This window comes from Nuphar pumila, chromosome 2, assembly GCF_984573655.1.
Source record: "Nuphar pumila chromosome 2, dmNupPumi1.hap1.1, whole genome shotgun sequence".
In the NCBI taxonomy this organism is placed as follows: domain Eukaryota; kingdom Viridiplantae; phylum Streptophyta; class Magnoliopsida; order Nymphaeales; family Nymphaeaceae; genus Nuphar; species Nuphar pumila.
Genome location: NC_143250.1, coordinates 102,532,873 through 102,550,456, shown reverse-complemented (window position 1 = coordinate 102,550,456; position 17,584 = coordinate 102,532,873). Strand labels below are relative to the sequence as shown.

Here is a 17,584-nt window from a genome sequence, read left to right as displayed (position 1 = left end):
TCTGAAATGCGGAGACACCACTTGGATAGTCGAGATAGCAAAAATGCATGATCTGGAATGCTGGGGGAGCTCGGGCTCCAGAGAAGGGTTGAACGTCTAACCCTTCGAGGTCTGGTACACTAATAACCATGGAGGACCAAAGAAGTCATGAGAGGAGAGAGAAACAAGAAAAGGAGAAGAGAGAGAAAGACATGAGCTAGAGAGAGGTTCTGATAACTCAATAATTCAATTCATCAATTAATCGATGTATAATGGGAACTTCAAACTTCTATTTATAGATGGGAGGCTTGAGATAGAGTTTCTATCCAATCACCCTATCCTAAAGCATAAAGACTCCTACTGAAAAATAAAGACAAAGTAAGGACTCTAGAGTCATTCCCTTGACAGGACTCTTTATCTAAAAGGGACTCCTCAAAAGAACTAATCAACTAATTAATTTCAAGAATGATCCATTAAGCCTTTAGAGGTGGGGGACATCCCATGCAGGTCTCCAGGTTCACACCCCTATGTAGGCCCCGTAGGTTGGCCCTCCTTGGTTCTGATGCAAACATGTATCGAGCTCTCACTTTTTTCGTATGAACATGTATCCATTGACTTTTCTATATGTGAGGAGGACACATCAGCTACCATATCACTCTCATAGGTCTCACCTAGGCTTGATCAGCCCTCACTGCTTGTAGAAAAAGGTGTGTGGATCCTGAAGCTCGTGTACTATCTTCTAAAATTTAGGATGTAACGGTTGCAAATGTTGTATTGTATTTGTGAATGTCCTCCTGCTATGCCATTTTTTTAAGATGTTCGTAAATATACGAGGACATTTGCATGCAAATGTCAGGACATTCGGCCTTTAGTGGTGCTTTTATAATGCCACTAAAGGTCTCAGTTTTGTTGGGACTTGTAGCGACATTTTGAAGCATCACTAAAGCATCTTTTTTGTGTTTTAAAGAGCTTTTGTGCATTTTTGCTCGTTGATCATCCATTGGTCAACGCACGTGCATTCCGTTTAGGTAGCTATGAATTAAGCAACTACCACTTTTTCATAAATGTGAATATCTAGTTAAAGGAGGTTTGTTGAACCTTCACAGTCCTCAAAATGTGTGAACTTACTTTAATTAAATAATCTCACATTTATGAATGTCCTGACATTCACATGCAAATGTACCCACACATTTGCGAACATCCTCATAAAAAAACAATACATGCAGGAGGACATTCACAAATACAGTATAACATTTGCAACTCATAATTGTGAATATTGTATTGTATCTGTGAATGTCCTCATGCTTGTGCCTTTTTATGGGGACATTTGCAAGTAAGGGTTGTGAAGGTCATACTGTATTTTCAGAGGGTTAAAAATGTTATAAAAAAATAGAGAATCAAAATTTTGGATATGTGAAAGATTTTGTCAAATTGTTAGGTATTTTAAAAAACATGTCATCTTGCAAGGACAGTACTGTTATTTTCTAAAATAAAAATGCTTATACAACTTGGTAAATACAATAGATCATTGGAATTCTTGATCACTAACTCTTAAGGAAGCTAAGCTCCCCTTTTAAACCAAACACAACTTAAAGCTAAACTCCACTCTTAAATCAAATAGAGACCAAATCAACTTTTTTTCGTGGCCTATTGGGCTTCAGTTTCTTGTAGAGTTTGGAATAAACTTAATTGAGAGAAAAAGTTGTTTCATTAAGTCGAGAAAACCTTCTCCTTAATGACTTTTACGCTTTTTTTGGATAATCCAAGGCGAAAACCATGGTTGGCCCATTTAGTGACTTGGGCAAAAACCATTTGAGGTCTAGTTTCTCATCATGATTCAACGATTCAACTCAAACAACTCAAATGATTTTAATTTTTTTATAATATTTTAATAAATAAACTTGTTTAGAAAATGAAATTATAATTAGATTATTCAAAGCCTAACAAAACTTAAACTATTGCATGCTTACTTTTGCAATATCGAGCAAAAAATTGTCTCTAAATGAAAGTCTCTCTCTCTCTCTATTGTAAGGTTTAGTTGAAAATTTTATATGTGGAGAAAAATAGCCCCTACACGCCTAGGGTTTTCTAGAATTTTGAAATATATTTTCCTAAAAAATTTTTTAAAAAATTGAATTAACCCTTAGGGGAATTAATTTAAATAAGTAATTTAAATATTTAAGATTTTAGAAATGTATTACTAAAACTTAATTAGATATAGACTGAATTTAGATTTCATGTATTTACATTGCATGTGAATTTGAATTTGCATTTATAAAAGGTTCCGCTTGAATTTAATTTAAATTAAATTAGAATTTCATTTGGTGGAATAAAATTCAAAATTAATTAGATTAGACAATCTTGTAGGAGTCCATAGGTGGGCTATCCCATCCTATGTGGCATCCTAAATTAAAGTTTGAAAATGATAAAAACTAAATTACACTTTAAAATGGGGTTAAAATAAAACTTACCAGAAAACAAGGTCCTCTAAGAATGGTGCCAACCCTAGAGGTCTCTAGAAGGGGGCTGGACCATGGAAGGAAGAAGGAAAGAAAAAAGAAAGAAAATAATGGAAAAAAAGTCAACTTGCTTGTCAAGCAAACAAGTTGCTAAATTTTGTAAAATCAAAAGTTTGGATCACATAGGGCTGTCGACCAGCCCTATGAAGACCCCCTATATGTGATATATAGTATGTATATATATATATATATATATTACACAGAGTAACATAAACCTAAGTTAGAAAAAAAAGTATATATATAACTCAAAATAGAAAAGGAAATTAGCAAAGATAGGAAAAAGGTAAGTAAGCCTTGATTTGTATCAAGGGATAGGATTTATTCCATCCCTTGTCCCAAAGCCCTAACCTTATAAATATAGAGGAGGGGCTCACCCCCCCCCCCCCCACCCACCCACCCATTTTTCCTTTTATTTTTTTCTCTCAAGTTTCTCTCTCACACCCCCTCTCAAGTCCCTCTCTGCCTTCCCTGCGCCCCTTCCATAAGGTTTTCACCCTTAGGGAGGCTTCCATGTGGATTAAAATGATATTAAGAGGTTGTTCTTGGGTTTGTAGCTTGCATGGAACAGCCGAATCGTGCAAAAAGGCCAACCAACTCGCGTAGGAGCGGATTTTTTGCCAAAATATAAGACGATCTATACTTTACTTGCGAAATAGAATTTGTAGCACAAATTTTATTGATTTTTCATAAGCATAGACCCTAAATCAACCCTCACATACGTGGGTTAGGCTTAGGGCTATCAAAATATAGAAAAAGAATGGGTTTTCAAGAGAAAACCTCTTTGAAAACACATTTTTTCCCAAAAAATGGTTTCTCTCTCAAAAAATAAAACTATAAATTTTCAAAATACGTAAGTTAGGCTATGATTTTTCTGCAAAAATTGATTTGGGTCAGTAATGTATGATACTATTGGCGTCATGTAAAAATTTGAAGAATTTTCATGGTTAAAATCTTTGGATTTTGTGAATTTAGTCTTATCGGATTTTTTTTAAAAAATGGTAAATTTAGTAGAACCCATGAAATTCATAATTAAGTCTATACAATATTTAATTGTAGTTGATAGAATGTGTACATGTGGATATTCTGTGACTTTTGCATATTTTTTTTTTATTTATATAGAAATTATATATTTTATTTATGTAATTATATAGTTTGCCAAAAATTATTTTAAGGAATTAAGCCATGAGAAAGACGGGTCTATTTTTTCAGCCAAACGGTTGAGGAAAAACATATTTTTCTATTCTAGATTATGATAGCCTAATATGTGTGATTTAATTTAAATTCTATTAAGAAAATTCAAATGTATGGATTCGAGTGACCCGATTTGGCCTCACCCGAATGCATAGACCCTGTATTACAGCTCTCCTACCAAATAATTGACCAGTAAAATGCTCATAACTTCCTCGTTCAAATGAGTTTTGATAAGCGGCTTATTGCATTAGAAAGCCAATAAAATTTTACACTTACTGTGAAATTTTAGGCTCTGTTCATAGACTGGGCACGATTCTGCGATATTCGGAATAGAAAAGTGCATGTCTGTAGTAAAATGTTTGTAACTTCCTCATACTGATGAAGTTTTACAAACGATTTGCAGCGATGGAAAGCCGACAAAATTTCCTTCAATCTATGGAAAAATTAGCTTTGTTCACGAAATTATTTTTTTTTATTAAATCTATAATAGTCGGACAAAGTTGATAGTTTTGCAAATTGGAACTGGTCTAAGGACCCAACCCCGATACTTGCATAATTTACTTATGTTTTGCATAATTTCTTTTTATGATCAGTATGCAGAATATGTATATATGTATAGGTCTGATTTTATGTAGGGTATGACATGCCTACCCTAAGGCATGAATGTATGTTGCAATATTAAGATATGATGCCTAAAAGGAGGCTACAAATTAAGTAAGGGCCCAAGAGGTTCGATTTATGCAATGTGATTGTGAAAGTTTAATATTTTACAAGCTGCTAAATTATGCAAATTCATGTGATGTTAATGATGTGGTTGATTACATGAATGTGTGAATGTATGTCAATGTGTGTATGCAATTCGCATGGATGTTCTATTTCATTTACACATACATTTATAAGCATGAATGAGTGTGAACCAAGACCAAGGTTTATAAGTGCATCTATTGCCCAACAAGGGGCCGAATCCTTCTATTAGATTTGAATTACCATGATTGCATGAAAGACATTAATTAATATAAGCGAAAAAATGACACATCACAAGTAAAAGATGCTTACTAGGAGAGTGGCAAGCGGTACAAAACTTTGTGGGGTAAGTCATGTTTTGAGTACGGAAGGTTGCTCCTCCTCATCCACGAAGATAGGAAAAACTCTCTGCATTAAACTATAGCATAGGAGAAATATATTCATGAGTAAAATTCTGATGCATTGGGATGGAGGTGTTGGGAGTCTCTCTCGAATTATCGTCCCTCACCCGAGACTGATGAAAGGTTCTCGGTCAGGTTAAAGCCACCCTTGTATGAAAATACTCATGTGCCATGGCTCTGATCCAGGTTCATGTTTATGTTGAACCCACAGGGCTAAAAAGTGATAACTTAAGATGTATATGTATTAGTTAGGCATCACATGCATCATTTAAGAAAGAAAATATAATTAAAGATAAAAATTGATTCATGCATTTAATGGCTTCTGCATTTGGTAAGTTCATGCATTTTAACTGTTCATGTATTTTTTTTTTCTTTGCTTGAAACGATTACTGTATACTTGTTTAAATTAGTGAATTGTATACTCATGTCAACTATGCAAATATATGATTTGTTCTTTAGATTTAAATTATGAAAAGTTGGGTGAAATTCTTGTTTCATATTCTTGTTTTACGAGTTTAGTATAATCTACCCTACTGAGACATGTTATGTTTGATCCTATATAATTTAATATTTTTTAGGAAGTGAGTATATGCTTGCATGCGAAGGCGGGAAGTTGCGATGGGAATCGAGCCTACTTTTTTTATGCCTTCATGAATTTTGGACTTTAATTATTTATTTAATTTTTAATTCAAGAGACAAATATAATTAATTATGAACGATTGTGGACTTTGATTTTTTTATGCATGTTTGAATTTATTTCAATTGTATGATTATGGATGGTAACGAAAAGTAGCACGTCAAATTTTAAACCTATTAAGTTTTTCTGTTGTATTTGTTAAAGTATTTAAAAAAAAATCACTATTTTTCGGGTTTCAAAAATTGAGGTGTTACAATAACCATCTCATTGGATTCTCAAACATGCTGAGAATCGAATGTGATGTGGGGCCTACCACTATCTTAGTGGTTTCAATGACTCGTTACGTAAGTGGGTTATTGGATTCCTGACCCACTAATTTGGATCTAATACTTAGATCTATATTTTAGATTCAATACCTGGATCAATCTTTGACTTATGGGTTTCATATGTGAGACCCAATGGCCACATTGGATCCATACCAAGATCCAATAAGATGAACCTCGAAATAACGCCTTTCCCTTCCCTTTTTTGTGGGGATTTTTGATGATTTGTTCTGATCTTTGACTAAGAGCAAAGTTTTCTTCATGTTGATTTGTTTTATTTTGCATTGAAGTGAAGTAGCCATCTCAAATGCCGGAAACTTGATGGAAAATTCATGGGATTTGTTCTGTTTTGCTTTTGGTGTGAAACATGCATCTGAATCAAACAAAATACTGGAAATTTTTGGTTCCTTGCTGGAAAATTCACGACGGTCGTCTTCTATTTGCTTTTGGATTTAAGAATGCATCCGAACCAAACAAAATACTGAGAAATTTTTGTTACTTGCTGGAAAATTCCCGTGGAGAAGAGGCCGCCAATATCAAAGGCACTAGTTTTGATGATGCACATAAAATGTTCGATAGAATGTCTGAAAGAAACCTGGCTTCTTAGAATGTAACGATCAACTTATCATGAAATTGGTTTTGTTGAAGAAGGGATCTAAGAAGATCAAACATATCGGACATGCTTATTTACTGCCAAACAGCAACCCTATCAGATCCATTACAAGCAAGGATCCGGTTATACCCGACCCATTAACACTCTGTGGGCCTATGCAATGCACAGTAATTTTACGTAATGCAATTGGAACACTGTGTAAAGGATAATGTTGTGGGCCCCAGGGGATCGGGAATCTGAAACGTTTTGGTGATGGCCACCCTCTCAAAATCTATTGGGGGGCCACCATCCCACCTCAGGCCAATTAACCGACACCACATGAGTACACGTGAAGATGTGTAGGAATCATTATTGATATCTGTTAATTGGTATCGTATTCGATCCAAAATCGATACGAAATCTGCTGATTGGGCTTAATTTGTATGTTGTATACTATTGTTTTAATATATTTTTTGGCATGCTATTAAGTTTGATTCAGTTTAGAATTCAAAATCATAGTTACCAGACGCGCCGAAGAGATCAGGTGCAATATGATTGCACAAATATGTGCATTAAGCACCTGATCACCCTTCATCTTGGGGACAGGGCCTGTCAGTTGTGAGGCCCAAAGCCTGATGGAGGGCAATCAGGTACTTAATGCACAATCATATTGCACCCGATCCGGACTCATAGAGGTGAAGCACACTTCAGCACGCTTCTCGGGAAAACCCGTTTCTCGTTCATAAGAAGCACGGTTACCATTTATGAGAAACGCCCTTCCCACTCGCTTCTCACATCATCTGTCTTTCATTTTCACATGCTTTTCTTTAGTTTCTCCCTCGCTCTTTCTTCTTCTTTTGTATTTTTTTATTTTAATATTTATATTTTTAGTTTATCCTAGCTTCCTACTCATTTCTCTTCTCACACGTTTTCACAATCGCTTCTAAAATGAGTCTTGCTTCCCGCTTCACACTAGTTTTGAACACTCACTTCCCTGCTTCAGCTTCATGTATTTATTTTGCTTCCTTGTAATTACGATCGAAAAATTGGTTTAAAAATGAATTCAAGATCCAATACGATTGGTTGAAATACCTAAATCCTCTAATCGTCCAGCAAAAGTTGACCAAGCAAGCAGCCCCCAACAACTGACTCCCCTTTATAGCATACCAATCTGGAATAAGTCCTTTCAAAAATTCCTGCCATGATGCTTGCTACTAAGGTGCATATACTTGGGTACAAACCATCAAATTTCACCTCCACCACTAACCCCAACCCAAATTCTAGGCGTGAGAATAGCCCTTATCTTCACCAATTTCTGTCTTGATGTTGATGTGAATTCCTGCCCAGAAAATGAGGTGAATGGTAGTATCCAATTGGCCAATTTGTTGGGTATAAAGTTAATATATACCTGGATCGTGCCACTTGGTGTCATGGATTCCATAAATGTTGGTACCTTTCCCAATACTAAATAGTGATATTCTGATGCTTGATCTGATGATGTGTCATCCATTCTGGGACAGTGGAGAGCAGAAGAGAATGTTGCAGGGCTGTGGCTTTCTGGGGCAGAAGCAAAAGTACTCTTTGGATTGAAAAGGACTCTCGATTAAAAGAATAAATACCCCCCAAGTTGGATTCTTTTTCTGTTGGGAAGTCCTTTGAGGCTAGATATAAATAGGGGGGCCTGAAGCAGTGGTGTACTCAAGGATTTGGATTGCAGACAGATTTCTATTGTTAGAAAGATTGCAAGGGTATGCCATCTTTGTTTATTCAGTTTTTCATTATTGCTCTTTTACACTTTTACATGTACTTTTCTTTTTTTCAAAAATTGGATTTTTATAATTTTAAAACATTTTTTATTCATATTATTAGGGTATTTCATTTGTACGTGGAATTTTTTTTGGATTTTTGGGATGTTTTGATTGTTTCTTCATAAACAATTGAATTTCTGTGTAATATAGTTTTTTTAGGATCTTAGAGATTTGAAAGGTAAAATATGCATTTATTGATTTCTTCTTTTTTCTTCGTTTTCTGCATTTCTTTTAAAGAATTTTAGCAGTTTTTTAGATTTAATATTTCTTCTGTAGTTTTTTCTGCAGACCTAATTCTTCACCATGGACGCCTTTGAGAGTTCGGTTGAAACCAAATATGAATGCTTGCTTTTTGGTGAGAATCTCTCTCTCTCTCTCTCTCTCTCTCTCTCTCTCTCTCTCTCTCTCTCTCTCTCTCTCTCTCTCTCTCTCAGATTACCAATTACACAAAACTCTCATGAGTTTGAGAAATAGAACTCTTATTGTTCATTTCTTTCTCAGGGAAAAAATATTCTCACAATTTCTAGCACTTTATATTGGTTGAAACGTTTTTTCATGTTGCAGACATGGATGATACGCTCTACCCTCTGAGTACAGGCTTAAACTTAGCATGCCGAAAGAACATTGAAGGTAATCTGTGTGTATTTTGTGTAGTCTGCGCTTTGTTTTAATTTTGCAGGCCCCTGTGGCCTTGCATATGTATTCATGATTGCCGGTCAGTTTTCATGTATTTTCTTCTATAGCATATGAAAATGAAGAAATCTCTTTTTTCAGAATATATGATTAATCATCTTCATATAGAAGAGAAGGAGGTCCCAAAGATGTGCCTAGAACTCTACAAGGAACATGGCACAACAATGGCTGGTCTCAAGGTATTACATGCTTCTCTCTGTTCTTTCTTTCTTTCTCAGCCAAACATGAGTATTATAATATGTCAATAAAAATCATGAGAAAACCTTTGCAGTAGGTTGGGGTTCAGAGAAAAGGGATTCACAATAGTAAACTGTGGAAAAAATTCATCAGGTGTTCTGTTTCTTGCCAACATCAAACCTTATAACCTTCATGGACCACAAGGGCATTGTTTAGAAGCAATTTCAGTCATTTTGTTGGTTATCATGATAACAGGTTGACCATTTGATTCAATCATCTGATTTTCTGCTTTTCTCTCTATGTAGGCATTGGGTTTTGAGTTCGACAACAATGAATTCCATGAATATGTGCATGGCAGATTGCCCTATGAGAATCTCAAGCCAGATCCTGTTTTGAGGAACATGCTGCTTTCAATGCCTCAGCGCAAAATAGTATGTGCATTTCTTTTCTTATTGTCAGAAAAAATACCTCTACTATTGCTTTCACAAATTAGTAAGCAGAAATTTTAGAATTTGCTGCATATTACAACTTAATGATAATAGGAGAAAATCCAGCAATTTTATCATTTCTGCAACTAGGTAAAGATCAATAAAAAGATAAAATATAATTGTGAATTTTGATGCAGATCCAGCCTATATTGCTGAGGAAATGTTTTGTCTTCAAGTATGAAAAAAGTACAAAAGGATAGTTTTGTTAGAATGCATGGGAGATAAAGATTCATTACCATGTCAATTCTAACCAGCCAGCCATCAGTTTCAACCCAAAATAGTCAATGTCCACCAAAATTGGCATGATGAAGATTGCACTTCCATCACTTGAGAGAATTATGAGACAAAAAAATAACTGTATAGTTCATTGTCATGGCCATATAAAAAGCTCCTTTTGAGGTGTTTTACCTAATACAATGACCAATCCAGCGCATCAATCCTTAAACTCTATCAATTTGTCTGTCTTGGATATCCTGAGTTGATGAATTTTAGCAACAAACTAGAAGCAGGCAAGAGGATATTAATATTCTTTTGAAGCACAACTTCAAATAGTATGAACTCTCAAGTAACTCTGAGCTTACTATGATTCTGAATGAAAGGTTAATATTTAGACTAATTGTAGTTCTTATGGCATGACCTAAGTGGTCGCTAGATCTTTCTAACAAAATCAGAAGAATGGAACTTTGAATTACTTTTGGAGGTCATGGTGAAGGTGATGAAATTTACAAGAATTGACAGTTGAAATACAGGAGTTCATGCATAACATGAATTTGGTAACTTCCAGGATGCACCATTAATAAATTGGATTTACAAAGCTCCTCCTTTTTCTTCTGTTGATGGCTTAAAACATGTAATTTCAATCACTCTGCAGATATTCACCAATGCCGACGAAGCCCATGCTGCAAAAGTCCTCAGTAGGTTAGGCCTTGAAGACTGTTTCGAAGGAGTCATATGCTTTGAGACACTTAATCCTCCAAGTGAAAATAAGGGTGATTTAGATAATTCCATGTCTGAAATTGGCATGATCAATGTTGATTCAGATGATTCCTCGGAATTTGAAAGCGACGAGTCAATCAGCAGTGGCTGCTCAGGCGTGATCTGTAAACCATCTCCTGAAGCCTTCCAAGCTGCTATAAGCATAGCAAAGATCAACCCTGAAAAGACGGTAAGCTTTCACCAACCACTTTTACTGCTTCTCATTGTTTTCAGTATTGATGTAAGAGAAAAGACAGTAAAAGCTAATACTCTTCTTTTGCAGATTTTCTTTGATGACAGTGTTCGAAACATAGCAACAGCCAAGGGAACTGGTCTTGTTACTGTTATAGTAAGTTCTTGCTTCATAAGAAATTCTCTTTTGAGAAATTTCTACCAACTTTGGTCCATCTTCTCAAATAAAACTCGGCAATCCTAATAAATATATCATTTTAGATACTCTGAGATACTTTTAAAGGTCAATATTCATGTCTATGTTAACACTAAGTATTCTTGATGATTTATCAATATATAACAGGTGGGTAAGGAACTGCTGGTCCCAGGTGCCGATTTTGCGCTCAACAGCATCCACAACATTCGGGAAGCATTACCAGAGATATGGGAATGTGGAGAAGAGGATCAGATGGAACAAGTTCTTCTCCCAACAGGAGTAGAAACAGCAGTCCTTGCATAAAAAGATGTCAAACACAATAATGGAATATTTCTAGCATCTCCACTTTAATATAATGAATGTAAACGTCTTGCATTTATAATGATTTGCAGAGGGAGGTTGTCCTTTGAGCCATACAGATAATAGTAAATAATAACAAGCATTTATTAAGATATTCTCCTTCCTGCTTCCAGTTCAAATTGTGTGGTGCCACAACACACGCTCACACACACACACACACAGGTGATTGCAAATCACAATCATAGAAGAACGATTGGAATTTCGTGCTTCTGTTGGATCCTCCCTATCGAGCCCCCCTGCAAAAAAGCAAAAGCGCTAACATGCCCGTTTATCCAGCAATTCGCAGAGCACCATTAGGAGTGGAACGCGCTTTGGGATGCACAGGAGCTATTATTGCCCATAGCATATGCCAGAGGTTTTCGACAATTCGAAGATGAAAAAAGACCTACCAACGACAACCATCGTAGAAAAAGGAGAAAACGTCTTAACTTTTCTAATGAGAAAAGCTTCCACTCCATCCTCCCATCCCGGCAGCATGGGTTGGTTGTTCTTTGCTCCTTATATGGCAGTAACCCATAGGAATGTCGTGAACCCAGGAATTGGCTGAGATGCTGCTACCTCTCATCAGATGGAGTTCTCAAGTTTTCACAAACATGAGAAAGTGCAAGTGGTTGGGAAAGGTCACTCAATGAGTATGGCAACTGAGCTTAAACTAGGTCGGGTCAAAGGCATGCATTAGATGTGCTATATTTTAAGTGATGGTTGTCTCATATAAAATCAAGTCCCTGGTGCAATGGGTATTTGTGCAATTTAGCTCTCAAGATGCAACTAAATTGTTTTATTTTCACACCTTGCACCAGGTGAGACCGAACAGCTCTATACTTTATATTTAAGCTTTGGACATGGCGGTTCATTGCAAAAGTAGTAAATAATCTTTCTTGACCCTCCATAGTTATTTTGCCTCCCAAAGTGTGTAGGCTTGTAAGTCTTCACATTGTTGTCAAGCCTAGATACCGCCAATACTTCATCTCCTCTTCTAGTCATGCTAAAACGAGTTTCTTATTGACATATTTCAGCAAGAACATCTTCTAGAGATAATTGAGAAGATATATGAAGAAAGGTTGTTAAAAGCGCCGAGGCGAGGCGAAGCGTTACAACCTCGATGAAGCAAAGCATAAGTATCAAGGCATTGAAGTGCAAGTATCACAATAATGAGTAGCGCAAGATAAGAAAACATGCAACTATATAATAAAATAAAAAATAAATAAATAATTATTTATTTTACTAACAATAACCTGTGAAAACATATAATTTTTTATTTAAATAATGATCACATTTATACACACACAAAAGTACATTCAAACACATAGGCATATGAAAGATTAAGAACTAAAAGATCCAACTTGGTTTTAAAGTAAGATTAAGAGCAAAACTAACATAATATATCTCACCTAATTAAAATAGTATCATAAGTTTTTATTCAAATCTCAATTCATAAGTAAATTAAAAATATGCATGACTCATGTTGAGCTTTTAAAGATCTGATTGAGAGAAAAAAAAATCACATGAAGTAGATAAACATGTCATGGTTTGGGTTATAGTGTTTTGTATTTTACTTGTGCATATATATTTGGTAAACTTATTCTATTAGTTGAGAAACTTATGCACTTAGTAAATTCACAGTCACTATTTGAAATGCAATCCCTTATAGGCCAAACAATGCAAAAAGAGCCCAACCTGATAACCATCTACAACTTTCATAAGAAATAAGAGAAATAATATACATTTGTACCTCAAGTTGAAAGAGCAAGATATGCAACACGAGAAGAAAAAACTCAAATTAGACCTCCTTTTAATGAACAACGAGGGGCGTTTGAACCAAACAACTCAGAACTAGGTTTTGTTTGCTAGAAAAAAGAATCTCCAAAACTCACAAAATTCTAAAAATCGATATATATATATAGAGAGAGAGAGAGAGGAGAAAGAGAAAAACTCGTACAAAGAGGCAAGAAAAGGACGACTAAACAACTTTTAGAAAAATGAAAAGGCATGTTGCCCTTAATGCACGCACTTGCCAACGTAATTCACGTTAAGTGAATATGTGAAACATTGCCTTTTTACATGAATACCTTTTTAGTATATGAGGTGTGTGTTCCTCCTCAATGCACATACCTCGAGCGACATGTGTGCCTCAAACACTAAGGTGAACTCCTCAATGTTGCACCCCGAGGCATGAAGGCTTGTCTCACACCTAAGGCATGCACTTCATGCCTCAAAGTGCAGGTACTTAACAACATTGTTATAGAGGAATAATGATCTAACTTGTTCATATTCCGGACATAGACCATGTAAGAATTGAAAAAATAGATCTTTTCTCATTTGTTCACATCTAAGTTACACATCATTTATAGAAGGGATAAGACACTAAAGTAATCTTGGAGTCCTGGACACTCATGTGAGAGAATCTTTACCAAAAAAGAAAGAAGTAAGCAAAGATTGAGGAGATCTTCAAAACTCCATTTTCAACTAATGGAGGCACTTTAACAAATCTTCAAATCATCATCTTCTACATCGGGTGTGATCATTGCTTCTTCCTCTTCTTCAGGTATGTGTTATTGGATCCTTGACTGAGAAGCTTCTTTTCATATGACCTCATATGAGAATACTCTTTCTAGTGTATGCACTAACTCAAACTTATCATATGTTTCAACCGCCAATGAAACCTCTTTAAAAATCAAAAGTATTGAAACTTTAGATTCTCAAAACTTAAAAAAAAAAATTGTTCCAAAAATTAGAGTAGTCCATAAATTGAACCTAAATCTTTTATCAGTTTCTCAAATTTTTGACCATAGGTGTGAAATCTCATTAACATATAAGGGTTACTTCGTGCAGGATCTCTGACCTAGAAAAAAGATTGGGCAAGGCCATTATATGAATTTTTTGTCTCTTCTATCTCAATCTTTTTGTAATTATATTTAAGGCAAAGATATTAAAACTTGACATAAAAGACTTGGGCATCCAAGTTTCTCAAATATGTATCTTTTTCTTTTTGCATAAACTTTTTAGAATAAAATGAATATTTCTTGCAAAGATTGTATTCTTGAGAAAATGAAATATATTATCTTTCTATAAAGAACTTTTCTTTCTAAAAAACCATTGAAGTTGGTGCATTCGGATGTATGAGGTCATTGTCCAGTCATATCAAAAGGTGGTTATTCATATTATATTATATTTATTAATGACTTTACTAGATATGCATGGGTCCACTTTCTTAACTTTAAATCAAATGTTTTTTTATTTTTTAAAGAATTTCACATGATGGTTAAAAACCAATTTCAAAGTAATATTTTCATAATTGAGTTTGATTCAGGTGAAAAATATAGGTCAAATGATTTTTAAAATTATTTTAAGCAAAATAAAATTTGTTATCAAAGATATTGTCTTAGAACTCCCTAACAAAATGGGTTGACAAAAAGAAAGCATAAACATATCATAGAAATTGCTAGAGCCTTGCTTATTTCTAGAGACATTCTTAAGAAATTTTGGGTCGAAACCATTTTATCCTCAACATATTTAATAAATAGAATGCCCTCATTATTTTTGCAAAATATTTCTCCATTTGAAAAGTTGTTTAAAATGACACCTGATTTCAAACAATTACAAATCTTTGGTTGTAAATGTTTTGTGCTTTCACATAAATATGATAAATTATTACTAAAAGTTATTGAATATGTTTTTATGAAATATGAAGAAAACCAAAAAGGTTATCATGTTTTGATCCCCAAAATAATAAACTCTATGTATCTAAGAATGTGATTTTCTTAAAAAATGAGAAGGGTTTTGATAAAATGGACAACAAAGAAGAAGTTGATTATATATTCTTGTTTGATCTCTTGCCAAGGAAAGAAGTTGGTTCTCATGAATCAAATGATTGTGAATTAAATCATGATGATAGTCCTCTTTGTGATGGTTCTTTGGATAATGATGTTCATAATGATAATGGTAATGTTGAGTTATCTCATAATGATAACAATTTAGTTGAGAACTCCTCTAACAGTATACAAGTCTATACGCGGTGTGAGCAAATAAATCAACACTGTGCTTATAAATTATTTCTCAAGATCTCCCTATAGACGAAACAACAAATCAAGTTCTACCCATAGATGAGATTACACTTAGAAAATTTTATTGAGTCTCTGTTCCACCAAATAAGTTTGTCTTATAAATCCTTTTCTCCAAACTATATGGCTTGCTTATTAACCATTCATTCTTACCATGAACCGTCTCATTACAATGAAGACCAAAATTGTTCACATTTGATTGAAGCCATGAATATAGAATTAGAGTCCAAGGTACACACTTGAAAAATAGTAAGTCTACCTTTAAGAAAGAAACCCATAAGATGCAGAAGGGTATTTAAGGTTAAACTAAATGTGATGAAACCTTAGAGAGATACACAGCTAGGTTAATTGCCAAAGGATACTCTCAGGAGTATGGGATTGATTATGAGGAGACTTTTGCACCCATAACTAGGATGACTAATGTTTGAACCTTAATAGTTGTTGTCTCTATTCAGAATTGGTTCATTCTTTAATTAGATATCAAAAATAACTTTCTTAATGGAGAACTTTGTGAAGTTTACATGGATCCGCTACTGGGATTTGATATTGAAAATAAAATCTAAAACTAATAAAGACCTCCTCTAAAGCTTGGTATGATAGATTTAGCAATGCTATAATTAGTTTGGATTTTCGCTCTTATTATACTGACACAACTCTTTTTGTCAAGAATACAGGTACTAATGTTATACTTTTGTTATACGTAGATGATATGATAATTACCAAAAATGACAAAAAGAGAGTATCAAAAATATTTTAAAGTAAAATTTTGATATGTCTGATCTAAGATTTTGACGTATTTTCTAGGTAATGAAATGGATTACTCACCCAAAAGATATATTGTATGACAAATGAAACTTGTTATTGATATTTATGCCAAGTCTAGGATTTCAGATGGAAAGAAGGTGGAAACTCCTTAGGTTCTCAAAGCAAAATTGAGACTTGAAAATAGAACATTACTTAAAGATCCTACATTGTATCGACAATTAATCGGATCCTTCACCAGACTTGATATAGCTCATACAGCCAATCATCAACCTGCCCTAACTATGTACACATGAGTGCAATGTTGAGGATTGTTAGATACATTGAGAATTCAATCACTTAAGGGTTTCTTATCATCTTATTTTTTAGATTTACTTGCTTATGTCAATGCTAATTAGGGAGAAAACATTAATAATAAAATGTCAACAACTGGTTTTTATATGTGTTTTAAGAGATTCTTTAATTTTTTGGAGATGTATAAAACAACAAAAAGTATCATTGTCTTCCATTGAAACTGAATATCATGAGATGACTACGATAACAATGAAACTTGTGTGGCTAAGGAATCTTCTTAGAGACATGAGACTGATAATCTTCCAACCTTTGATGATGTGTTGCAATAATAAGAGTGCAATTTACATTGAAAGCAACCACACCTTCCATGAGCAAACAAAGCACATTAAAATGGATTGTCATTATGTACGTGATGAATATCTAAGACAAACTATCGAGTTATCATATGTTACATCGGTGTATCAACTTACAATTTGCTTTACTAAAGCTCCTCATACACCTCAGTTTACCTTCCTCCTTAACAAACTTTTAGTAATTACATCATTTTGAGGATAGGTGTTAAAGTATGTATATATATTTATATATATTTATTTAAAACATTATAATAGGTAATAATCATCAAGTGTATTTTTATCTTTTTATATTTATAAATACACTACAAGAATACATAGCAATAGCAGTGACTCAAAAAAGTAGTTGTTGTTGGGTGGGCAATAGGGGTGACATTAAAGGTGGTGATTAATCCATAGGTATTAGCAGCCACTTTCTCAACTAGCCTTTAATAATCTACTACAACCACATTAATGACTGATATTGGGTAAGCAATAAGAGCCAAACTTTTAGTGGCTTCTAATACACAGTTAGTTGGGATTTTTTAAATAGGCTGCTAATAATCTACTACAACCACATTAGTGACTGCTATTGGGTAAGCAATAAGGGTTACATTTTTAGTGGCTGCTAATATACAGGTATTAGTAGAGATTTTTTAAACAAAAAATGACCGTACTGTATGGCAAAAGTGACACATTTTCTGAAAGACCTTGAAATTTCATAAATTTGTCTGTTGTCCAAAATCTCAAATATTGTTATTTTTAGGACCCTTTTAGCCTTTGCACATATCATTTTCGGTTTAAATTTTTTTCATATATGAATTTCCTTCGTCTCTACTGAAAATGCCTTAGCTACCACCATC

General features: G+C 34.3%; 1 protein-coding gene across 2 annotated transcripts; it reads left to right on the top strand.

Moving 5' to 3' along the window:
- The first annotated feature begins 7,069 nt into the window (after positions 1–7,069).
- Positions 7,070–11,365, top strand: LOC149846457 (uncharacterized protein C24B11.05-like). Of its 2 annotated transcripts, none has more exons than XM_089998003.1 (8): positions 7,070–8,134; positions 8,483–8,549; positions 8,759–8,824; positions 8,969–9,066; positions 9,370–9,495; positions 10,424–10,717; positions 10,811–10,876; positions 11,063–11,365. In XM_089998003.1, exons 2-8 carry the CDS (start codon positions 8,498–8,500, stop codon positions 11,216–11,218), a joined length of 858 nt encoding a protein of 285 aa, XP_089854129.1. In that variant the 5' UTR covers positions 7,070–8,134; positions 8,483–8,497; the 3' UTR covers positions 11,219–11,365. The 2 variants fall into 2 exon arrangements, with proteins under 2 accessions (XP_089854129.1, XP_089854128.1); XM_089998002.1 differs by having other exon boundaries at positions 8,062–8,134; positions 8,471–8,549.
- Positions 11,366–17,584: the final 6,219 nt, after the last annotated feature.

Bases quoted from the DNA above. Each gene is read 5' to 3' on its own strand.
- LOC149846457 (XM_089998003.1), top strand. From the start codon at position 8,498: ATGGACGCCTTTGAGAGTTCGGTTGAAACCAAATATGAATGCTTGCTT. The intron at 8,825-8,968 runs GTAATCTGTGTG...CTCTTTTTTCAG, and splicing joins ATGCCGAAAGAACATTGAAG to AATATATGATTAATCATCTT. The intron at 9,496-10,423 runs GTATGTGCATTT...ATCACTCTGCAG, and splicing joins CAATGCCTCAGCGCAAAATA to ATATTCACCAATGCCGACGA.